We start from the raw sequence: 26140 nt of genomic DNA, 5'->3' as shown, positions 1-26140 counted from the left end.
ATTTTTCTACTACATACTATATTCAAAAGTTGACAAATGGAGAGAAGCATGAAAGAAGATGGTTAGTTTATTCAAAAGACTTAGACAGAGTATTTTATTTTTATTGTAAATTATTTAATTCTGCTTCTAGTATAAGTAAACTAGCTAATATTGGTAGTAGAGATTGAAAAAATCTTAGTGCTAAACTTAAGAGTCATGAGATGAGTAATGAGCATATTATTAATATGTGTTCATGGATTGATTTAGAAATAAGACTATTGAAAAATAAAATAATTGATAAAAGTATTCAAGAACAAATAAATAAAGATGAAGAACATTGAAAAAAAGTCTTATTAAAAATTTTTGCTGTAGTAAAAACTCTCGGTAAAAATAATTTAGCTTTTCGTGAAAAAAATAAAAAGATCTATCAAACAAATAATAAAAATTTTTTAAGTCTAATTGAAATGATTGCAGAATTCGATCCGGTAATGCAAGAACATATTCGACGTATTAAAGATGATAAAATTTATACCCATTATCTTGGACATAATGTACAAAATGAATTGATAAATTTGTTAGCAAATAAAATTAAAAATAAAATTATTAAAAAAATTTTAGAAGCAAAATATTTTTCAATAATACTTGATTGCACTCCAGATACAAGTCATCAAGAGCAAATGTCTTTTATATTGCGACGTGTAGATATTTCATCAAGTCCAATCAAAATTATGGAATATTTTTTTGAATTCTTAAAAGTAGATAATATAACTGAAAAGGTCTTTTTGATGTCATTATGGATGAAATAAAATATATTAGACTTGATATTAATAATTTAAGAGGACAAGGATATGATAATGGATCTAATATGAAGGGCAAACAGCAAGGAGTGCAAAAAAGACTTTTAGATATAAATCCTAGATCCTTTTATACACCATGTGGTTGTCATAGTTTAAATTTAGTACTTTGTGATATGGCTAGTTCTTGTACTAAAGCTATATCATTTTTTGAAGTGGTACAACGTATCTATTTACTATTTTCTTCTTCTACTAAACGATGAAAAATTTTGCAAGATAATATTTCTGGTCTAACTCTTAAATCATTATCACAAACACGTTGGGAAAGTCGTATTAAAAGTATTAAAGCAATAAGATTTCAAGCTCCACAAATAAGAGATGCTTTATTGGAATTAGCAGAAGTTAGTGAAGATCCTAAAACTAAAAGCGAAGCTAATTGCTTAGCAACATATGAGCTTGAAAATTTTGAGTTTTTATTGGATATGACTATTTGGTATGATATATTATTTGCTGTTAATTCAGTTAGCAAAAGTTTACAATCAACAGATATGCATATTGATGTTACTATAGAATAATTAAAAGATATATTTTTTTTTTTGAAAAATATAGAGAAGATAGATTTGCATCCGCTATGATTTCTTCTAAAGAAATTGCATCTGAAATGAAAATAGAACCTAAATTTATGATAAGCGTATCATTAGCAGAAAGAAACAATTTGATGAGAATGTTGATAATGAAATAACAAAATCTCTTGAAGAATCATTTAGAATTGATTATTTCTTATATATAGTAGATCAAGCAATTTTTTCACTCCAAAATAGATTTGAACTATTTAAGATATATGAAAATATTTTTGATTTTTATTTAGTGGTAAAAAATTGAAGTCATTAGATAATGATAGTTTGAAAGAATATTGTCTTAATCTTAAGTATTCTTTAAAATATAATAACTATTCTGATATTGATGGTTTAGATTTATTTTCAGAGTTAAAAATTTTAAAAGAAATTATACACGTGAAGATAACATTCCAATGGATATACTCAATCATAAGACGATTCGACTCTTTTCCAAATGCATATATTGCTTTTAGAATAATGTTAACAATTCAGTAAGTGTTGCTTCGACAGAAAGAATTTTTTAAAATTAAAATTAATAAAATCTTATTAAGATCAACAATGTCTCAAGAAAGATTAAATGGACTGGCTATATTATCAATTGAAAAAAAATATTAGGAGAATTTGATTATAAAAATTTAATTAAAAATTTTGCATCTCAAAAAGTTAGAAAAATAAAATTTTAATAAAAAATTATATAAATTTTAATTAAATAATTATATTTTAATTTTTAACTTTAAGCTTCCAAATATGTTGAGCCGCCCCTGCGTGCATTTGGCCGTTACGAAGAACTCATTTAATAAAGTAATGGCTGCACTCTTTCGTAGGGACTTAATGTTATTATTCTTATAATAAGCTTTATATTTTGGCACTTCACCTTTGTAGGCTCTCTCTCTCTCTCTCTCTGATCCGTGCTTGGTTTTCCCTAATTGAACCGTGAAGTAGTAATTGCATTAGAACTATACTGCGGGATCCTGCCCAATTTTTATAAATTTATTCTTGTATTAATTAATTTTCTAGCTTACCAAAAGAAAATAATTGCGAAAACATGATTTTTTGATTTGTTCTAATTTATGGGTGTGGTTACAGAATCAGAACCTATCAGGACTCCTGTACATTGGCTTGAACAATGATCGAAATCATTAGCAGGGGAGCCACGTGCGATCATGTTACAAAACGGCTAGAAACAAGAAAAAGAGGAGAGGCCGGGCGGGGTTGAGCAAATATCAAGAAAATAAAAATTAAAAAAAAATGAAGGTGGACATATAATTATGATAGTAAATATTATAAATACAAAAAAAAAAAAAGGAAGCAAATCTCTTGTCATTGTTACTACGATGCTTCTCATTATAGTTATGCTCCGTACAAGAGGCCCAAATGCATGGAGACTTAACCATGATGCTGGATATGTAAGCCAGCAAGAGTTGGTTCCTTTGTTGGTACTCCTTTATTTCTCGGGAACCAAAAATCGAGCCAAGCATTTTATGATAACAAATCAAAAGCTTCATGAATCCAACTCCTTTTGTACCAAAAATTTGTTTCAAGATATAAGTTTCATGAATCATCCTTGCTACCATCCGTTAGCATAGTATTTTTCGATTCGTGTGCAACCTCCAGGCCACTACATAATCTTCCTTCCCTTACTTCTCTCTCTTTCACTTTGCTTCCTATTCCTCTTTCACCACCACCCACTTCTTTCACTTCTATGACATTCTGATCTTTTTAGGACCTGTATCACCATCCACTCCCTCTTTTTGAGTGTCCAAGCCCTTGCTAGCGGCATCTCTGACACCTTTTCGTATAGAACAATCTAATCTCATATATATCAAATGCTTCAATCTAGCATCCCTTGTAATGTGTTCCATGAAATGTTAATTAAAAATACTTTTCATCTTCCTCAAATTGTCTTCCAAACATAAGGAGTGTGTCTCCTTGTCAATCACGTACTGTAATTATTATAATATGACTTGAGTTGCAATATAACTTCAATTACATAGCTTCAAACTGCCTCTTAGATTTATCTATAATAAAAAAGATTTGTTATGGTACTTTCTAAAATATTAAATATTTTATTTTTTTTTTTAAATTTACCACATATTTGATGATGAATGATAATTTGGACAAAATCTGAGGATTAGTGTTTGAGAAGATGCATAAATAATTTATTAATTTAGGTATGCTTCAAGAGTTTTCCTGTTTTGACGAGGAATCATCTTTCAAAGCTCCTTTGGTTCCTCCTCTCCAATGCCGTTTCCTGTCTCAGATTCTCAATAGCACCTAAAACAGCCGCTGCTTTATCCCGTTCTCTCACTAGCAAAGCAACTAAAGCCTTAATGTTTTAGAGGATGTGGATTAGAGCCATAGCATATTTGAGGGGACGAAGGAAGTCGAATTGGAAGAGGGGACGAGTCGAGAAAAAGAAGAGATTTGGGCAACAATGAGTGGGGGTGGTAAAAAAAAAAAAAAGGGAAAAAAATGCACCTAGCAATCCCCAAAAGAAAATAGGCAATTGCCGACTCATTTTCAGAACCAGCAAATCTGACCATCCATATGCTAATCATCAAATAATAACCGGATCCAAATCTAATCGAGTCCTCGAGATGTACTTTCGGCCGTCGATCGCATGTATTCGCAAATGTCGATCAAAATGGACGGTTGCCATCACATCCCTAGGCCATCCTTTCACTATAAAAACTCTACTCCCCGCCTCCTCGCCTCTTCCCCATTCCAAAACCCTAGCCTCCCAACGCCAAGGAACCCCTCCCCTCCCCTCCCCCTATCGACGCCGCGATGACCTCTGCCGTCGCCGCTGCGCGCCCTCTCGTCAGCGTCCAGCCCCTCGAGGGCGACATGGCCACCGACGGATCCAACTCCGTCCCCCTCCCCGACGTCCTCAAGGCCGCGATCCGCCCCGACATCGTCCGCTTCGTTCACGCGAACCTCTCCAAGAACCGCCGCCAGCCCTACGCCGTCTCCAAGCGCGCCGGCCATCAGACCTCCGCCGAGTCCTGGGGTACCGGCCGCGCCGTCTCCCGTATCCCCCGCGTCCCCGGTGGCGGCACCCACCGCGCCGGCCAGGGAGCCTTCGGCAACATGGTTCGTGGCGGGCGCATGTTCGCCCCGACCAAGATCTGGCGCCGCTGGCATCGCCGCGTCAACGTCAATCAGCGCCGCTTTGCCGTCGTCTCCGCCCTCGCCGCCTCCTCTGTCCCCTCCCTCGTCATGGCCCGCGGCCACCGCATTGAGTCCATCCCCGAGCTCCCCCTCGTCATCTCTGACTCCGCCGAGGCCGTCGAGAAGACCTCCGCCGCTATCAAGATCCTCAAGCAGATCGGTGCCTACCCGGACGCCGAGAAGGCAAAAGACTCCCACCAGATCCGCTCCGGCAAGGGTAAAATGCGTAACCGCCGCTATGTCTCCCGCAAGGGCCCGCTCATCGTTTACGGCACCGAGGGGTCCAAGCTTGTCAAGGCCTTCCGCAACATCCCCGGCGTCGACGTCGCCAACGTCGACCGCCTCAACCTCCTGAAGCTCGCTCCCGGAGGGCACCTTGGGAGGTTCGTCATCTGGACCAAGTCTGCCTTCGAGAAGCTCGACTCGGTGTTTGGGACCTTTGAGAAGCCCTCCGAGAAGAAGAATGGCTACCTCCTGCCTAGGTCCAAGATGATTAATGCCGATCTGGCCAGGATCATCAACTCCGACGAGGTACAGTCGGTGGTGAGGCCGATCAAGAAGGAGGTCAAGCGCCGCTCACTGAAGAAGAACCCGCTGAAGAATCTGAACACTCTGCTGAAGCTGAACCCTTATGCCAAGACTGCCAGGAGGATGGCTCTTCTTGCTGAGGCAGAGCGTGTCAAGGCCAAGAAGGAGAAGCTAGACAAGAAGAGGACCCAACTCCCTAAGGTATATCGCGCTATTGGTTTTTCTATTGCTCATGTTGTTATATGATCGCAATACCGTAATTATATTTGTTTTGGATTACGATTTAACATTGCGATGCTCTTTTTTAATCTGATTAACATGTGTGTTGTTTTTTCTAATGTGTAGTTAACATAAGCATGTGCTTGACTAATGCATATCTGATTTCTTTCGGTGGCTATTAAGAATTGATTATTCATCACAAAGATTATTATTTACGGAACTTTAGAGCCTTTTCCTTTATTTCTTTCTCTTTTTCCTATTACCGAGTTTTGGAGTTAAAATTATATCATGTTGGACCTGTTATCCAAATTTTCCAAATGCCAATGATGGTTGCGCTTCTTCTTGCTCTAGATGTTTTTGTGTTTGGTTGTGTGCACGGATGCATAAAACAAATAGTAAAACACTGTTGAGGACCCATTTGATCCGGGTAAAATTTGGATGACCCATTTGATCCGGGTAAAATTTGGATGAATGCCTGTATTGGTATGTTGGGTGTTATTTTAGAATATTTGTTCTGCAGCTTGTGCCAAATATATAATTGTATTGCCCCCATTTGATGTTTCATGTTCTTCTTTGTGGTTATACTTATTCTTAATATGAGGCAAATCTTGTGGGCTGCTCATCACTATTAGTTGCTATTGCTTCTTAACTGCTGAGCTTTTTTAGTTGCTTTTTTAGGTTTCATGACAAATATTGTCCGAATATGTATGAGCCTAGAAGATATCATTTTGGAGGTTGAGTTTAAGTCAGTATGTGGATATAAAATGTTTTCATCTTTTAGTTATCATACGTTGATGCTTAAATTTGAACAAAATAGAAGCTATAGGTTTCCTATTGGTTAAGATAGGAAACCCCATGACCAATATGTTGTCTTTTGAATTATATTCATGTCATTTTACCATGCTAAAATATTGTTAAAAGTGATATTCACTGCATTAGATCTTGCAAATTGCTGGTGTGTCTTATATTGGGAGAATCTATTTTTATTTTGTTTGACAAATTTTTGTCTAAATCTTGTCAATAGTGGATGGTTTAAAGTGATAAATGATATATATATGTATGTATCTATATATATGTATGTATGTGTATATATATATGTATGTATGTATATATATGTGTGTGTGTGTGTGTGTGTGTGTTGGATAAATATAAATCGCAACATTTTTTTGGTGCCTTCTCTTAATATAAAAAAATTCAGCTTCTTGTGAATGTATTTTCTTTTTTTCTTTGTTAAAACATTTTTTTTTGAACTTGTATAGTATTCAAGTTGTAAGTTATGAATTGTCTTACTCGGGCACTTTGGATTTGTTTGATTTGTGGGAAGGGGGGGGGGGGAGTGGAAAAAACCTCTTGTTTGGTTGGAGTTTTCAAAGGAGAGAAATCCGTGGGAATGCAATTCTCATATTTCATAGAAAAGAGAAATCCATGCAGAACATGGGTTTTTTGAGTTCCCATGAGTTGGAAATTGGAGGAAGAAAATTTTTTCTCAAAAATTTTCTTTTAAGCCTTAAAAAAAAATCTATGGTTGAAATGAACATTCTTTTTATCATAATGCCTCAAGCCCTCCTCCACCACGATCTACATCCAAAAATATTCTTAACTATCATAATTTATTATTTCCAAACAATGGCAATGTGTAGAATAGGATCAGGTTTTTTCTTGTATTAAGGGTACAATAGGTATTTTATATAGTTTTTTTAGGAAAATGGATGCTCAACCAAATTAAGTCACTTTCACAAGGTCAATCAAATATACCAAAGCTATTTTTCCAGGCATCATATTACCAGAAAGCAGTTTTGCAAGAATAATGTTTCAGGAAATTGAAATTTTTTCCACAAACCAAATGAGTTCTTTAGTTTTTTGGGAGTTTATGGTTTTGATACCTTTGGATGTTTAGATGCAGCATGAAATTCAGGGATTCTTTATGTAGGTCTTGAGGTGTCTAGCTTTTAAGGACACATTGATAAATTGGCTTTGCTTCTTCTCACCCATTTTAAGTGTTTAGTATGATGAGATATTCTGAAGTTTTATACATGCCAGAGATCACAACTTTTTGTTGATGGTTTGAATAAAAAACTAGAGTTTTTTAATAAAATGCACCATGTTTTGAATAATATAACCTTTATTTTAATATAAACATAGTAAAGGGTACATGTTTTTTAAATTTTATGTGTATTCATATATTTTTTTTTTTATGCTCTTGGGATGCTTTAGAATCTAACATGCTGGTGCACTTGGCAGTAAGTGTTTATGTCACAGCTGAAACAAGTCAACTTATGCTTAAATAATTTTAGTTTCGTAGGGAACTGTTCAAGCAAGCGATTCATGATTGTGATCTGTGAAGCAGATGTTGGAAAAATGTCTGATGTTGCATGGAAGCATAACTCGTAGAAAAATGCATTGTTATCCATAGTCGAACCACTGTGAATCAGTTTGCAATCGTTTCCTGATGTTTCCAAGTATTTAATGTGTTCTTTTGCAGTGTTATCTTATTTTCAAAGAGTTTTTTCAATGCGTGTTTTCTGATGTTTTGTACATTATTTTCAGTTTAGGAGAAGGTGGGTGAAATGGGATGTGATTTGCATTCTTTTAAGTTGATCTCGTTCTGTGTGTAAATGGTAATGTATTTATGTCTGGATTCATGTAGGTTATTTTCTTAGTCTAGTCTTAAACTTTTTGTTTATATCTATTTTTTTTTGACTAGTGATACATATAGGTGTTCAAGATTGTCTAGTATTGGAACAGTCCTGTGTAGCTATTGATAACTTAGTAAACCAACACAATATGTTAATTTTAGTTCTTTGGTAAATCAATCTTTGTTCCAGTATTGCTCGCAAAGTATTAACATGAAGATATCGATTTTCTTAGTTGAAATAGTTGGATCCAGTCTTTAGCCCTGAGACCTTTACCGTATGCTGTTGCATATGTTTTTTTGTTTTGTTTCCAGTGGAATATGGTTGTGGTATGATGTGTCAAATTTGCGTGTGCAGGAAGAAGCTGCTAAAATCAAGGCTGCAGGGAGGGCGTGGTACAAGACGATGATCTCAGACAGTGATTATACTGAATTTGAGAACTTCTCTAAGTGGCTAGGTGTTACTCAGTGAGCAGTGCTAGTCATAATTAGTTATTTAGCAAGACTTTGTTGGAATTTTCCATCTGATTTTTGTTTTTCGTTTGCTAAGAAGACTATTGAGACTTGTGGGGAGGTCTTGTGACCTTACCCTACTTTGTTTGCTGGAAAGGAAGGTTAGGGTTCATCAACTTAATTGAATGTATGGCTCACTGTTACTATCTGGATTTTTCTTTTATTGGCACAGCTTTCGATTTTTTCGGTTTGTTGTGAACATGGCTGCTTCCCTCCTCCCCCCCACTCTGCCCGACCAAAAAGAAAACGGAAGAATGTTTCTGCAGCTATGATAACAACAGATCTATGAATAGTCTGAGGTGTGTTTATTATTGCCATATATTCAATGGGCTTGTAAAGCACTTTATAGTTTAAAGTCCCTTTTCCTATTTGTCAGTTCTATTCATTTGTTTCCTGCCCGGTTCTGATAATCACCCCTTTTCAAAGACTCGTGCCAAGGTTAGTTCTTTTGTCACAAGTTCTCTTGAATTTGTCTCCTGACATTCTTGGACTGGTAGATTAACGAAAGTCAAATAAAAAAAATTATATAGCATTGTTTTTCTTGATAGCTCATACTCGCCCTGCAACTTTGGACTCCAAAGGTCAGTGGATATGAAACCTTTTTCTATTCTACACAAGAGTGCTAGAAAGGATGTGATTGCCTTTACTGGGACTCGGGACTGGCGGTACAGGTAAGGTCGGGAAAGAACAGCTCTAATCCATAGCCGTAGCTGCCTTTATAATTCTTCTATGGTTAGGGCTCGGTTAATTTTATGAATCTTCTATTTTAGAGTGTTCTTGTTCAGATGATTTCTAGATATTACTTCAAGGTTTTCTATGCCTTTTCTGTGTCTTCGATCTATGTTAGCTCTTGTCCTCCAATCTTTAATTCTTATGAAAATTCTGTACTCTTTTGTGGCTCTTTCGGATCTCTTCAATATTTTCCCAGGTCACTTTTATATCTTTCTAAACAAAAAGTGTGCCAAATTAAGAGATTTGACGCTGGTTGCTTGAAAGAACATGTTCATGTCATTAATGCTGATTTTCAGGGCTTCTTGAGTGGAGAATTGTCATGATTTTGAGTGCTTAGTTTAACTTGTACCAGGCATCCTTTATTTTGCCTGTCAAGACTGTTATATTGCTGGGGAAGTGGGGTTTGAGCTATTTGATGACTGAGTATTGTGATTGGGCGTATCCATAGCCTGACGATTGATTCCAACTCTATGCTCTATGCTCTATGCTGAATTCAATTAAGGCTAAGTCTGCTGCAGTTATCAGGCTCCAATTGCATTTGATTTGAGGGGATGTTTAGTTGGGAGGAGTGAGTGGTTGGAATCGGAATGAATGACTTTCATTCCAATCTTATGGTTGGGAGAAATTTCATTTCGATTCTGATTTTAAGATAAAATGGGAATGATTCAATCTATATAAAATTTAATTTTTATTTTTCTCAATAGATTTAAAATTTTATTTTAATTTTGATTTTGATTTCAATCACGAATCAAATGCTTCGAAGAATTTGATGATTTTGATTTCAAGTTATTTTAATTTTCATTTCTATTCTCATTCCTATTCCAATTGAATTTCGCTTTAGGTCTTTCTCTTGGAATAACTGCAAGGAATGGAGAGAGGTGAGAAGCCATCTATTTCATAGTTCAGTGTCAATCAAGAAATACTTGTTGTGAGCTCTCTTGATTATCACCATCAACGTATTTGTGCATACATGCATATATATAGTCAATTCACATGCGTGCATGCATATCGTATCTCTGCACGAACAGTAATCGTATCTCTGCACGACCATACTGTTGGACTTGGTGGAGGGTGAAGTGCTTGTTCTTGTGTGCGGACTTCAAGCTGCAAATGGATATACCTCACTGGCAAGCGTATACTTCCTCATATTTTGGTTTTCGTAAGATAATAAGAGTACGGTTAGTAGTTCAAGGCTAACTTTGGCGGGTTTAATCCCCAAAAAAAAATCCCAATGACTAATAATGCCATCGAGTTTCTACAAAATAAAACGGTGCCATCAAATATTCTTTTTTTTGAAATCGTGCCATCTAATTATTGGTTGATGACCAGAAATTGAGGTGTTTTCCCTATCTTTCCGCAACCACAGGCACATATATTTATATTGCCACATCTTCGGCATTATTGATGAACCTGTCTTGCGTTCATTGCTTGAAATGTCCTTCAACCTAGTATGATTTTATCTCTCATGTAACCTTATTTTAGATATTTATTATCATGTAAAATTTAAGTTGGATCCAACACATCAAAATATTGGTTGCAAAAGTCCATGGTTGTGGATCTGCAAAAGAGCTCAAATTAAATTGGAAGTATAATATAAGGATGCCATCCACTTGAGACTTGGCCTTCAAAAAATACTAAAAGATGTGTAGATATTGTCTTAACATGAAATTGCTATGCCATTTATCTTCTACCTCCGGAGGCACAAATCCAGCTTATCGTTGCTGTAAATGAAACTTGGGTTCTTTCTTTCAGCAACGAGATTCTGCCTTGGGTATTAGAGAGACATCAAGGCAAAAAGATTTTTGCCGGTCTAAAATGATTTTCTATATCTTTAAAAGAATTTCTAAGGTCACAAAATAATATTCTGATATGAGTGATTTTTAATCAAGACATGTAGATCTACAGTGAATCTAACAATCATGCTATACGGATGTCGAAATAGTTTTATGCTTTCTGTCTGTGGCCATCATCTACCGCTCATTCATTATCACATGTTGATTTGCATTCATCATGCTGCTTTTCGAAATCTTTATCACAAGCACGTGCACGCCGTATGCTTTACCTAATTCCAAACTCAGGCTAAGCTACTGCATGCGCCTCTTTCTGATCAAGTGCTCTTTATCTTATCATGTATGGGAAATGTTTTGTGCATCCTTACCGGCGTATCGTGATCTAGTAGGATTGAAATCGGATCGGATATCAATATATCTATATTTATATTTATTTTATTTAATAAAATATAAATATGAATATTATTTAAATATAAAAATTTATATCTATATTTTTTTAAAATGAATATGGATATAATTCGGAAAGTATGGATATAATTATAAATATAAATTGAATAATTAAATTTTATTATTATAAAATTAAAATTATTACTAAATAGCTGATAAATCATGTTAATAGTAGATTTATATGGTTATATTTTTTAAAAAATTAATAAATATGATATAAAATTATAAATAAATTTAAATATAAATTAAATAAAAATTATTGATAAATATAAATATTAGTTGCATCTTTAAATTTCCGGCCATATCCATTGATTCGGCTGTGAAAGTACATTCAGACGGATATCCATGCTACTTTCACCCATCCGGTTTTCTGCGGGCCGCCAGGGGTTAAACGGGGAATAAAGCCCTTCAAAAGAACCCACCCATACGCGCAATAGGTCGAGTACCTTTCGGTAATTTTTCCCCTTCCTCCCCTTCCGCTCTTTATCGTTTTAACCAAACCCTCTCCCTTCGGAACCCTAGAAATCCCTCCGTCCCAATGGCTCCCAAGAGACGAGTCGTCAAAACCGTCCGCAAATCCACCCCCAAATCCAAAACCCCCGCCTCCAAATCCAAAACCCCCGCCGCCGAATTGCCCGTCTCCGAAGCCTCCCCTCCCTCCTCCACGGCGGCCGAGACCCCCGCCTCTCAATCTACCCCTTTTGCCATCGCCCCGCTGGCCGAGTTCGCCACCACCTCTCCGGCGGTCGCCGAAACCCCCGTAACGAAGCCCGCCACCACTCCAATACAGGCCTCCACTGAAACTCCGGCCTCGGAGCCCGCCGCCGCCCTCGAGGTCACTCCGGAGAATGTCACTATGGAGGCCTTTGAAGCTGAGGCCAGTCTGGAGGCCTCCGGACCGGCTGCCGCTGAAACCCCCGCGGAGGAACCCGGCGTCGCGAAGGAGAATGTGACCGTGGAGGCCTCTGAACCTGCGAAGCCCACCAGAAAGACCACCCGGGTAGTAAAGGTGGTGAAGAAGAAGATCATCAAGAAAAGAGTTCCAAAGGCATCGCCTGCGGCCAAAGAGGAGGAGAAAGCCCAAGAAGCAGGAGATTTACCGGTGGCGGCGGCAGACGAAAACCCTGCCGAGCAGCCTGAACCTGAAAATCCTAGCTCTGATGTGGTAGCTAGCGAGGCTCCTGCTCGGCAGGAGGATGCAATGGAGATGGAGAATCTTGATTCTAGAGAGGAGAACAAGGATCTTCCAGAAGAACAGGATGGGGGAGAGGGAGTGGAGGCGGCAACAGCCGGTGCTCCAAGAGATGAGGAAGCAGGGATATCAGAGCGGCAACGGCGGAGGAAGACAGAGATCTTCATTGGAGGGCTGGATAGAGATGCCAAGGAGGAAGACATAAGAAAGGTGTTTGGGAAGGTTGGAGAGATCGTGGAGGTGCGGATGATGATGGATGGGCAAACAGGAAAAAACAAAGGATATTGTTTCTTGAGGTACAGGGAGGCAGCTCAGGCTAAGAAGGCTGTCGCAGAGTTTGCCAAAGTAGAGGTATTTGCAGTCTTCTTTCTTTGCTTCTGTGATTTGTTTGTAGGCTTAGATTCTGGTTGTTCTCTACTTTCAGTTTTGGCCCCTCCGTCCAAACTATTTTGGAGCTTACGTAATAGGTTAGGAACGCCATGTTGTGAAATCATATGTCCATTTACCTCTGTGTATCTAATTTGTTGAAGTTCAAACTTCAAATTGCTTGCTTGCTTACTATTGTTCCTGTTAATATATTGGAGTTTCTATAACAATTTATTAATTTCCTCAGAGGAACTTGAACTCTTAAATTGTGATTGATGAATGCTGTAAAGCAATTGCTCTAATATCCAATATCATGACTAAAGTAGTTCTACTTGAATTGATTTTAAAGGCACTTGCAAGAACACTTCTAGAAAACTATCGTCATATGGATGAAGAAGCCTTTCAAGTTTTGTCCGTGTACCCTAAGCAGCACTGCTTGTTAAGACCCAACTATCTTTATGGTCAGAAAATAAATTTGAGTATAAAATTTGTGATTCCTGCCATAATAGTCAGACATATCAAGGATTATATGGTCTTCCAAGTCGACTTTAAATGAGTTATTACCACTTACCATCATGACACGTAAACAAAAAACATTAACAGTCTGTTCTTTATGGGATTGGACAAAGACAATATGAACTCCAAGCATATATAGAGAAACCTTTGGAGCATGCCACATTGGTGATGCAGCCAAAAGAAGCGTGAGAAGATTAGTTAAGTCCATAAATATGCTTGCATAGATTGCTGGACTTTTTCTGAAGTTGGAGACCAATAGATATGATCATAATCTATAGCTCTTTATTAAGATAATCATGGAGTGCTTAGTTCTTAATTTTTGAGCGAGCAAGTATTGGAGTAAATTTTAGTATGGAAGCAGGGAAGTAGAGCTCTCTCTCTCAAAAAAAGAAAGAGAGAAAGCAATATGAGTACAAGATTCCAAAGAGATTTCAAAGCAGTTGCATCAAGGATTGGAGTACAATATTTGTACTAATGCGGATTGGCTGTACTATATTAGGAAGATACCAGGTCTATAACACACCTTGGTTCATTATTTTACAGGCACATGGTATTGTGCCTGATAGGCCTATTCAATGGGCAGGCCAGGCTGAGTTCGTGCTAGGCCTAGTCCAAGATATAACTAAAATAAGTCAGGTCTAGGTCTTGCCTAGCCCAATCTCTAGGCTCAAGCTCAGTACTTATTTGGGCTTTGGTAAGGTCTTCGGCTTCCATCGTCTTGTTTGCACCTAAAGTTTCCAAGAGGCCTTTATGGTCTTGGATGGAAGCTTGTTGTCGGTCTCGGAGAGCCATTAGATCTCATCCTTGACAATGGAGATGTTGGCAAGGCCGCGTTCCTCATAGAGGAGCTCGATCTTGCTATCATATTGGCATCCTTGGTGAGGTTGAGGCAGTTGACAAGGTGGGACATGAGGTCATGGAGCTTGCTTGAGAGGTGGAGGTGGGCGGCGGATTGGAGGAGGTTGGGGTGGCATGGAGATGGAGAGCTAGAGGGTGATGGGGGTCGGCAATCTCTTGGTAGGCATGGCAAGGGAAGGACTGGAGGGTGGTGGCATCGAAGAAGACAATGGCAGGGCAGGACTTGCCATTGTGGAGGGAGGAGAGTTGGGAGAGGAGGGAGGGGTGGGATGTGAGGACCTCGGGCTTTGCTCTCTTCTCAAGATCCGATGCCATGGGATTCTACCTTAAGTATATGCCTTCCTTGTCGCCAGTGGTCTTCACCTCTTTACTGGAGACCCCACTAAGCCGTCGATCCTTCATTGTTGATCCATCTGGAAAGTGGGAAGCCATCGAAATAGATTGACCTAGCACTAGAACCGCTACGACCTCAAGCATAGCAACCAAGGAATTTGATGAGATTGAGAGTCCGCCAAATGATGCTTGATGGCTAAAGGCACTACTGTGGTGGGGAGATGCCCTCAATCGACATCGAACACCTAAATCTACAACCTAATGGTGGGCTAGGGTATCCATATGTGATATACAATAAATTATTATAAGATCCACATCAGGCTGGATTAATCTAGGCTCGAGTCCGACCTATCAAACAGACATGCTCATAAGTCTAGCCCAACCTAGCTTGCTGAGCTTAGAATTCAATCCCAGGCCCATCCAAAACATTTCAGGCTTGAGCTGGCTGGGCGGGCTGTTCGGCTTGTGAATAGATTAATGCCTAATTTTTGCTGTGCCAACACCAATAGTCATACTATGTTTTTGTATTTTCCTATACTGGTAACCTACCAATATAGGTATTGAGCCCTAGTATTTCAACCACTGAGTTGTGTCATCCTTGGTAGAAGATTCTGGTTGCTAGCATCTAACTAATATATTGGTTAATCTTTATATTTACTAAGTGAACTGCAAGGTTATAATTATGGCCAGTTGTTTGAGTAGGCTAATGCAACCTGTAGTGTTGTGTCATGATTGACATTTGCTTTATTAAACTGTATGATCTCACATGTAGATATGCTTGCATGACTCATTTCTGAAGTGCCTTTTCTCATTAACCTTATAACTTGGTTGATAATCACTTATACTCATAAAGGTGATTAATATCTTCTATACTTTAATTTCTTTGAACATCATCTAGTATTTGTGCTTTTCATGTAATACCATCATCATTACTGCTTAATTATTTTAATTGTTTTAAATCAGTGATGCTTTACATCATCAAATTTTTTATTTTATGGTTCCTATGCACTTTGATTTGGTGAATCATTTTGATGTGTTTGATTTTGTAATCTGGACTCTTCATATTGCCATGAATCTTGGTGACATTGTGACTCTGATATTCTTATATGCAATTAAAGATTTGTGGGAAGCTTTGTGGAGCTGCAGCTCTTGAAGGGAATGATACAATATTTCTTGGGAACATTGACAAAAAGTGGAAAAAAGAAGATGTGAGTATATTCCTCATTTTTAGCAATTTCTTTATAGTTTCCACTAATACAAATAAAAGCTAGAACATGCTCTATGTAATGGCATGTCCTCAAACGTCCATTTTCTGGCTGAGTTATTTTCTTAAATGTTATTTGATGAGCAGGTCATCAAGCTGTTACAGGAAATTGGAGTTGAGAAGATTGACACTGTTACAGTCATGGCTGATCCTAATAATGCAGATTCCAATCGTGGATTTGCATTTCTCGAACTTGAAACTAACAGAGATGCACAAATTGCTTACAAAAAACTTCAGAAGAAAGATGCTTTTGGCAAGGGTCGGAATATTAAGGTTGCTTGGGCTGAACCATTGAATGATCCAGATGAAGAGGAGATGCAGAAGGTCTCCCCTCCTTTCTTTCCCTTTCCCTCTCTCTCTGTAATTTTCATCTACATCCCCTCTCTTATCCTATCGCCTATGATGGCTTTGATAATTTTAGGCCATAAATTATGATGTGTTAAAATTTTTGATTTGCTCATCAGATTAAAATGCATATCACTCGTTATGCTCTACTCCATAACATCAAAAATCTGTTAGATGGTTTTTGCACCTAGAGCTTACAAAATGGCATATTTCATGTACTGAGTGATTCTGTTAATTTGGTAGATGGTTTTAAAAATTGCAATTAGTTAAAACTGTTGTATTTGCTTTTTTTTTTTTTTGGGTGTGTGTTACAGGGTTTATACTTTATATAGTAATGAAGACTATCGTTTTCTTGTCTAAATGACGCACAGTACTTTTTTGCTTATTGCTTCTGACTTGGGATTTAGAACCATGGCCACAGAATCACACATGCACACTCTAAAGCACATGCATTGTTAAAATTTCTTCTGTAAATTATGCTTAAGAGTTTTAAAAACTGTAATGTGGAAGTCATTTTTGGGTTATTGTTAACTTTCAAATTATTTGTCCAATTATTATGACCTAACAGTCACAATTTTCCTTCCGTCTTTGCATTATGCCTAGGATGGCGAAGAGTGTTCATATAATGAACTGTTTATTAGTTTGTTCAGTTGTCTGATAATATAAAGTGATGTGGTCTACCTTAGACATGCACAGAATATGTTCTCACCAATAACTGTTATTTTTTTTCAAACTTCTACTTTTCACTATCAGCAATTTCGAGCTGATATCCATTTTCATTTTGGGGTCTTATGTACATGAAATAACCTCTCAAAAGAGACCCATTAGTCCCACAGGAAAATTTTGTTTTTACATTTGCGATGTTTTTTATTATTGACTGACAATTTCTTGTCAAATCTTTACTATATTGATGTGGTGTTCCACGTATCTTGCCTTTGTTTAGGTAAAATCAGTTTATGTTGAGGGTATACCATTATCTTGGAATGAAGACAAAGTGAGAGACTCCTTCAAAAAATTTGGGGAGATTGAGCGTATCGTCCTTGCACGTAATATCCCATCAGCTAAGAGAAAAGATTTTGCCTTTGTTAACTACACAATACGAGAGGCTGCTGTTACATGCATCGAGTCATTTGATAAGGAGGAAATAACTGAGAGTGGCTTAAAGGTTCGTGTTGATCTGTTGAATGATAATACATTATACTCCTTGTTGATTGATTTCAGTGGTCACTTTGTGTTTTGTTTGTCCAGGTAAATCTTAAAGTATCACTAGCTAAGCCTGTGCAAAAGGGTAAACAGAACAAAGGAGGGTCAAAATCGAGTAACAAGGACAAAGAGAAACCCAAGGCAGTCCATCGTGAGTTAGAATTTCTTCAAATCTCTGTGCTTCTTTTGGAATCACTGAACTGTTTTTTAATGTTTATTTATAGAGCTGTTTTGTTCTTCAAAACAATGCACCTGAATCTTGGTTATCACCTAAAGAAATTAATACTACAAGTTAGTTCCTTGTGGTTATTTAGGTCCGATATTAGCATTGTCGTATCTTTTTGATGCATGGTATTCCTCTTATTGCGATTGAAGAATTCCTACGAACTGCCGACACTGCCATTCTAACAGAATGGCCATAAGAGACCAACATTACCCCATAAATATGTGGTTGTCTGTTCCATTTGTTTGTTCATTTATTGTAGCAATGAGTGGTCCCGTTTCCAAAATATCCACCCAAATCTCCTTAATTTTTCAGCATGTCCTTCCATATTTCAAACTCAGGTTTTAGTTTCTTCTTGTTGAGCCACTTTTCCATCATATTTCAACCACTTAACATTTAGTGTTGATCTGTGCACCTAGACATCATTGTTTTATATGCTCCACCTCATGTGCAAGAGGCATCCATATTGTGCAGTCTTTAACTTATGAGTATTTGATCTTGCTACAGTTGTGTTAATCGTGAAATTTATTATCATATAACAAATTCGTTTTTGATGGCCTTATTTACTTATAAGGAATGTGAAAGTTTGTTACATATATGATTGTTAATGTGATCTGGATTGCTGGATGCAATAGAGGTGTCCATTATAATGCCATTTGTAGGGGTGTAATTTTGTTGCACAGGAGGGAGCTGACCCTAGTTCAAGGTTGGATCAACAATGCCCTAGGGTAGGGCCAGCCTGGTCTTGATATGAGCAATGTTAGCCAGGCTCAGGCTCGACTCATCTATCATCAGGCTAGCTTGTGTTTAGCTCAGTTGGGTTCGCTCCAAGGTGAGTGAAGGAACTAAATGGCAGTGAGAGGATGTAGGTGGAGAGGAGGGGAAAATGTACTTAACATCTCAGTTTTGATCATCTTGTCATCATAGTCATTGTAGTCATAGATCTAGGCCCTGTGATGCTGTTGATGAGTGGATGAGTAGAAGAAGAGGAAGGGGAATGACCTTGGTTCAGATACCACTTTTGCCATGGGCTATGAAGGAGAAGATTGCGGAAGCGGAAGAGTTGAGATTGAGAGATTAAAGATTTTGGTATGTCGGGACTAAAGATGGTGGATGATTAGGGGCTTAGGGTTTTGCATTTGGGAAGAGAGAAATGCTGAGAGGAAGAGGGCTTACGCCATTGCGGCACCCGAGATTGAAGAGGAGGTCTACCAAGTCAGGGTTTCCTATGTAAAGCTTAATTGCCCAAGCATTAGATCACAATCTAATAACTTATACTAATTCTTTTTCCTTAATTGTTTATTTCAGAAAGAAAGATAACTATGCCTTTAACTAATAACTGAATTATTTACATATATTGATTTATTTGCATATTAAGCTTTACTGGGCTAAACACGAGGGAGCTGATTGTATTTGGTTCATGCATATTCTGAGATAAAACTTTGGCTTGTATTAGGGTTATTTATTATATGAAAGAGCAGAAGTCAAGCTAAATCTAAACCAGCTGCTCTTGAGCAGCTATTTCATTTAGACTTTACCTGGAATGTATCATTTTTCAGGAAAGTAAGTTGGCATATGTCTTGGAGTTGCAAAGTGTCTGCATGTCATATTCATGGAAAACTCGTAAAGTAGAACTATCACTATTTTTTCTTGGTAAGGAAGACCATTTTAAATTTAGTCCTAAAAGTCATAAAAAAGATAATGTTCAAACAAATTGGTTTATATTTTCTTATTGCGCACATAATTACTTCTTAAAACTACGTATACAATTTGTTCATATGAGGTGTATTGTATGGATGAGTCCCTAAATCATAATATTTTACACTTGCCTAGTTGAACTCCCTGAAATGCATTTTCTGATTCTTGCATTGTTTTAGTCTTTGAGTAGTCCTTGAAAGCAAGGTTCACCATCTTGGAACAGACCCTGTATGGTACCATGCTCGTACCGTATTGCTAATCCCAGTGTAGGGGTTGGTTTGGTGTACCAAAACTTGGTATGCTCCCTGTAATGAGTCTTGGTTTGATACCAATATGGTATAGTATGCCCGGTATGGGGTTGTATGCACTAGTATGGCGAACCATGCTTGAAAGTGTTGTTTATTTCAAGACCACCATTGAAGTGGCCTTTTGAAGTTCAATTTGTGAGAATGTTGGCTTATTAACAGCTTTTGTTGAAACTTATCCAAATTAGTTCTCCCTCCTTTATGTATTACTATTTTGCACATGACCCTAAATCTTCTATTTTGATCCTAAGTCTTCTATTTTGATTGTGATTGGCAAAAAGCTTTTTATTTAGGGCTCAATCAGTTCTTGGAACCTTCCAGTAGCTGGTTGAGTTACTGCAAGCTTTGCTAGATCAGCCCTTCGCCATTTTGTTGCCATGACTTGTAAGAATTTGTAATCTAAATCCTACTTTTGAGATCTCTACTTGTTTGAGATGTAGCAATTTGTAATGTTGTTCTTTTGTGCTCTCTATTTTTTAACCCTTTGGAATCTCTAGTTTTAATGATATCCTAAGCATCTTCCAGCATGATTAATCCATTTGTGATTTCTTTCCCTTCTGGTGCCTTTTGAAAGCCATGGAATTCGTTTGAAACCTGCCTTTCTTGAATTGTCCTGTTCTGAACTTTGGGTTAACTTACCATTTTCATTTGCTTTCTTTTTGTTTCATCTCTCATAACACATTTTTTATATGTAGTATTTCTATCTTTTTCAGTCACTTCTAATTTGCAATTTATTGGCTTCTTCTACTATTTTTTAGCTTGTATTATCATTGTTAAATTATTTACATGATCAACTCCCCCTTGGCAAATTTCTCTATCCCTATAGAATCTCTAGCTTTGACGGCATTCCTTGCCTGGGAAGGTTATGCGGCTTCTAGATACTGTTGAAGAAGAACATATTGGTTTGACCTAATTATTTGGACTGTCCTGTTGGTTATGGTGATGGCCATGTCCTTTCTTCAGTCAACAATGTTCTTAGCATATAACATGTGCCGTTGGCATCTTTCTTTAGTTAGTCTATCTATGACTAGTGTAATGAAACTTGGTTTCAAGTTCATTTTTGATGAGGTTTTAAATTCTGTGAGATGAGGCTGTCAAGGTTTTAAATCCCGTGGGACAGGATGCGCCACGGTTCTGCCCCATCCCGACACTTGGGATAGAAGATGTCTCAAGATGTCCCGATTGAGATGCTGAGACATTAGCGGGACACCCTGTCCTGACACATGGGATGGTACCTCATCTCGGTGTCATATGGGACGTCCCGCTGGGACCTGACTCTTTGATTTTTAGTATGTTCATCACCACAGCAAACTTGTCAGTTTGATGATAATTTTATCAGATTGGTAGTTCCTCCTCTTATACATGCCTTCTAGGATTGCTTATAATCCTTTAATTTATTAAACTTTCATGGAACCATCATAGTTTTCTATGTGCTGTATCGCATGTTATATCCAAGTCAATTAGAATGATGTGCAGAATTTTCTGTTTAAATTCTTGCATTACTTGCCCAAGCAAGAATTAGATGGTAGTATACTGGTTCTAACTGAATCTTGGTTCCTGAACCCTTCCCCATAACTTTGTGGCATGTTTAATTGTTTTAATTCATTTGTGGCTTCTACAACATCACCTGTGTATGGACATTTAGATGAAGTAATGGCTAATAAACTTTTTAGTTAAGAATAGGATGTGTCACACAGGTAGTTCTTATTTAATTAAGAATAGGATGTGTCACACAGGTAGTTTTTATTTAATTAAGAATAGAATGTGTCACACAGGTAGTTCTTATTTAGCTAACAGGCTGTAATAGTATGTTGTCCAAGTACAAAGAGTTCTCCTATAGGAGAAAATCTGATGCATTCACAAGTCATAGTTTTAGGAGATGTTTTGCTTTATAAAGTTTTCTCAAGCAGTCATGTTTAATCATATCAGCACTTATATAATAGTCTTAAAGAAATCTTTTCTAATCATTGTTCTAGGTGAAACAAATGTCACTGCTTCTTCCAACAAGGGAAAGCCTTTCAAGGGTGCTCATACTACTAGTGGTGGGGATAAGAAATCTTCTACAACTCATGAACTTCTGAGTGTTTTGAGGGAGCAGGCCACTTGGAAACAGGGACAGATGGGTTATGCTAGAGGTATGCTTTGTGGTGAATGAGGTCTACACATCTTTACGAAGGCATTTCCATTCTCTTTAATGGGGATCTTACTCAATGATCTTCTTGTGTTGGATGATTCATGGAGCCATTGCAAGTGCATACTAATCACCCTCCATTTTACTATGGTCATGATTTGCTTGTTGGTAATCGTGCTTCTGTCTTGTTTCATGCCTTACTAGTTTGCACTTGATCTTAATTCTGGTTGTATAGTTGATAGGAAGAAATTTTATGGTGTTGAAACCAACGTTAGAAAATTATACACAATTTTGGCAGTTGGGAGGGTTTATGGTACAAAGAGGTTGATAACCATGAGTTTCTTTTTAAGTATTTGTTTTTACTCTTTAGGAATTCTGTACAAGTGGATCTCGTGGGAAGCTTGCCTTAACCTTTTCTCCGGGTGCTCAATTTTTTCTATTAATGCATACTTCATGCTTAAATGTGGATCGCTATTTTTTTAATATTATCTTACTTCAACTACTTTGTTTTCTTTCTATTTGTAATTTGTTATATTTTCCCTATAACTTTATTTCATGCTGTTTTCTTTTTCATCTTTCTAGATCCACTTTTTGAAAATCATGCCTTTTATCTCTTTTTTTTTTGGGGGTTGGGGAGTGAGCCCTTCCTTTTGGAGGATTTCTGTAGTGCTGACATTTTAGGGTACTTGAATATGACATGATGCAACACAACATGACAGTTCTGCAATTTAGAATTTGAATCTGTTGTTTGTCTACCTGAATTGTTGACACTTCGATGCAAATTTTGGAGTGTCTTATTTCATGAGTTCAAATTTTTAGGTAAAAATGGCTTCTTAAGTTTCTATGTAATTTATTTGTAGTTTTGTCTCTGATCTAATATTAATTTCTGAACTAACCAAAGGTTCCATTCTTAATTTGCTGTCGGTGATATTTCTATATAGCAGTTGTTGTTTACATTGTTATGCAGTAGGTAACAAAATTGTTGGGAAACAATTAAATGATATGTTTCTCTTTGATGTGTATCATGATTTTTTTAAACATTTTTATTGTTATTTACAGAAGTATGACTGATTGTTTCAGGCTTTTAGCTTGAAGACACTGATGTCATATATCCAAAGATTACAGACAATACACAATTCCTAAAAATTATGTGACATGATATATTGTTTTTTGGTTTGCTTTGTTTCTTATTTTTTCTTTTTCTTATTTTTTTTTTCTGGTAAATTTTCTTGACTAAGTTTTTTCAGAATTCTGAAACCTGAACTAGAACTGTTGAAACTGCTGACCTATAGGAACCAAAACTTGACAGGCTGTACCCAGACTGAAACAGAAAACAAGTTTCTGAGCCTTGGTTTTTAGGTTGATTAATTTCACTTGTTCTTTCTAGATGAGCAACAAAGGCAATCGGTAAATTATCTATAGGTCCTGTGCTAATGTTAAGCTCATCTTTGTCTTAATGTCATGAGAAATTATGACCATTGCTGGTGGAGTAAGTATCAACCATGACCTTAGTAAAGGACAGTCAGAACTGTTTTATCAACGTAAACACACTGGATATTAGATCTTCCTTGAGGAATTTTACACATGGCTGTTGGTTGACCAGCTTCTTTAATGCTTCATTAAAATAAATGGGGACTTAAAAAGCTTGTTCACTGTGTTGGATCGTTCTATTATATGCAAGGCATCCTTCTTTTGTTGTTGTTAATGGTGTCTGGAAATTTAGTAATGCATCCGATATTCTTCATATGATCTTTATCACAATGACTCTCTTTGTTCTCTCGTTGTGAATTGGAACAAAGTGCTCGATTTGTACCCCCAAAAAAAAAAAAAAAAACACAAAATGCTCGATGCTTTTCATGAAGAAGATTCCCAAGTCTAACCTGCTTGTCAATAGTATTCTCTGTTCATTGGCAATTCAGCATTGAATTAGAAATTCCCATTTATAATGCTTTTTGGCCTCAATAGGGGGGAGTTATTGACTTGAAAAGTAACTACCTTGTGTTCTTTGGAAGGATTCCCTATTGTATCAGAATTGTTGGCCTTATCTGAGATCTGGTTTAGCATGGAGCAGCATTAGGTTAATAATGTTGGTGATTCTTTGGTGAACATTGATTTCAAATTCAGCACTCAGTGATCATAGCTGTGACTTGTAATTTTTCTTCAAGTTCCTGGCATCCCCATGAACGAGTTTCTTGAAGTTCATTTGTTTCTTTGTGTTTATGGTGCCAGGTCCTGCTGTCCAAGAATATCCACATGTGGTACCTGGAGGAAAGCGTGCTTTTTCTGCAATGGTAATTCCTGGAAGCTTGTAAACATATGCTTAAGAAATCATCACATCATGCCCTCAACTATATGCCTCATTGTGCAGGGAGATGATGCACTGTATTCTGATTTGAGAGGGTATCCTCGTGCCCGATTTGAGGGTTCTTTCCCAATTGCCGGCTCAAGGTCACTTTTTTAAAAACTTCCTGAAACTTATTTCACATGAAAATCACAATCATGATGATACGTTGTTTCTCCTTCATTTCTTTTTGTTGCATCAATTCACACTCTTAGTTAATTTTCTGCTGTTCTAGCTATGGTGCACCGCCCCATGGCACAACTGGATCTTCTCTGCCATACTACCAGCGTCCTGCGGGTGCTGGATATGCTAGTGGTATGTTTTGGATTTATGCGGACATTTTTTCCCTTATTTTTGGTTTTTGTTTATTGTAATCATATATTGTTCTTTTGTGGATTTTCAGGTTCTGTTTATGGGACCACAGAGTACCCAAGCACCCTTCAGGTATCGACCTTAAAATTTTGCAATGCAAACTTCATTTGTTTGATTTGTATTTTCACAAAAAGAGAAATGAGAAAACCTAGAAAGCTTGCACATTCTACCACATGGTTCTAAGAGTTCTTATGAGTGGTGGCATCTTTTTAAAATATTCCAATTTGCATGTTGCGTGTTTGTCCTTTATCTGTTTTGATACAACAATTTTTTGTGTTTGTTCCTGCAGATTAGGCAAGGAGCTCCTCCATATGGAAGCAGCCCATATCCCAGATGTAGGTTCTATTTGCATACTACTGATTCATTTGGATTAGTGTAGGGCTCTTCCTCTATGTTCATCAAATATTTCTGGATCTTTGTTGAACCTATTTTGTGTTCATGTTGCAGATTGATTGAAATACTGGAATATATATTCTCTCTATTCAACCTTGCAGCAATCATTTGGGGATACTCTGGTGCGGTGCCCCCTCGGAACTTCAAACGTATATATTTTTGCTGATAGAATGCGCAAGTTTCTGACACAACCTTTGATCAGCTTTAGCCATTTTGTCTCTAAAGCTTTTAAGCTGTATCTACCAATGCAATCAAAATTTCTCTGTATTAGCACCTGGATTTTGGTGCTCCAGTGAAATTGCTATGCCTTTCTTTTATTCCTTCTCTTGAGATGGATACATTAACCATGCTGAGTTGTTGATATTTGCTTATGTTTCATGCTCTGTGCTTATGATTGTTCTTGCATAGGCGATGACTGAACAAGTATACGCTAGTAGGTCAAGACTTGGTATGTTGATTTATATAATATAATGACTTAAAGCAAATGGCAGGTTGGTTATGTTTGACTTGTTAATACCAAGCTGACAGGTTCAAAAGCCACAGTAAGAATAAAAGTTTTGTATGGAATGGATGGTATTTGTTGCCTAACAGTTTTGCTGGGTTAAACCATTTTTGTGACTGATTGTCAATGTTTATGTACCTGATGATTTGTGGCATTTCTGAAGCAAATTTAAGTGCAATATTTTAGAATAGATTGCTGTTCTTGAAACTTGTTAAGGGGGGAAATGCCCAACAATTCTTTTTTATTTATTTATTTATTTTTTCAAATGATAAATTTCTCAGTTTTTTATTTTTTTTAATATGAAGCTAAATATGAAAGGGTTTCATGGTCATGCTTGAACATCATTGACTAACTCCTTATCAATCTAGATTCATTTAAAGTTGTACAATAGTACACCCAATTATCAATTGATTCGAATAGAATTATTATAGAACAAAAGAAGGTATTGACAATAGAATGTTTAACTAAAAACCTTATAAAAATTCTAAACATTTTTATTTATTTTATTTATTAAAATTTATAAATCTTGGAATTTAATTGTGTATTTATTGTTAAGGGGCTACAGCAATTGCTCCTGTCAGAGAAACTAAAAGAATTACGGAAATGAGTTTGAACGGAAGGTGAAAATCTGCTGATAAATGAATCTTAATTTGCTGAATATTACTTATTAGTTCCT

General features: G+C 37.0%; 2 protein-coding genes across 2 annotated transcripts; both read left to right on the top strand.

Annotated features, from left to right (window-relative positions):
* The first annotated feature begins 4101 nt into the window (after positions 1-4101).
* Positions 4102-8601, top strand: LOC105046577 (large ribosomal subunit protein uL4). Its single transcript, XM_010925204.4, has 2 exons — positions 4102-5290; positions 8299-8601. Exons 1-2 carry the CDS (start codon positions 4178-4180, stop codon positions 8410-8412), a joined length of 1227 nt encoding a protein of 408 aa, XP_010923506.1. The 5' UTR covers positions 4102-4177; the 3' UTR covers positions 8413-8601.
* A 3255-nt stretch (positions 8602-11856) lies between these two features.
* On the top strand, positions 11857-25279 carry LOC105046578 (uncharacterized). The gene is made up of 12 exons (XM_010925205.3): positions 11857-12965; positions 15806-15895; positions 16039-16275; positions 17240-17461; positions 17545-17650; positions 21702-21860; positions 24086-24147; positions 24225-24304; positions 24433-24512; positions 24601-24641; positions 24859-24904; positions 25017-25279. The coding sequence occupies exons 1-12, from the start codon at positions 11961-11963 to the stop codon at positions 25019-25021; spliced, it is 2133 nt and encodes a 710-aa protein (XP_010923507.1). The 5' UTR covers positions 11857-11960; the 3' UTR covers positions 25022-25279.
* The last annotated feature ends 861 nt before the right edge of the window (positions 25280-26140 follow it).

Source organism: Elaeis guineensis, chromosome 6 (assembly GCF_000442705.2).
Source record: "Elaeis guineensis isolate ETL-2024a chromosome 6, EG11, whole genome shotgun sequence".
NCBI classification, from domain to species: domain Eukaryota; kingdom Viridiplantae; phylum Streptophyta; class Magnoliopsida; order Arecales; family Arecaceae; genus Elaeis; species Elaeis guineensis.
Note: the sequence above shows the minus strand (reverse complement) of the source record. Positions and strands in the feature narration are given on the sequence as shown.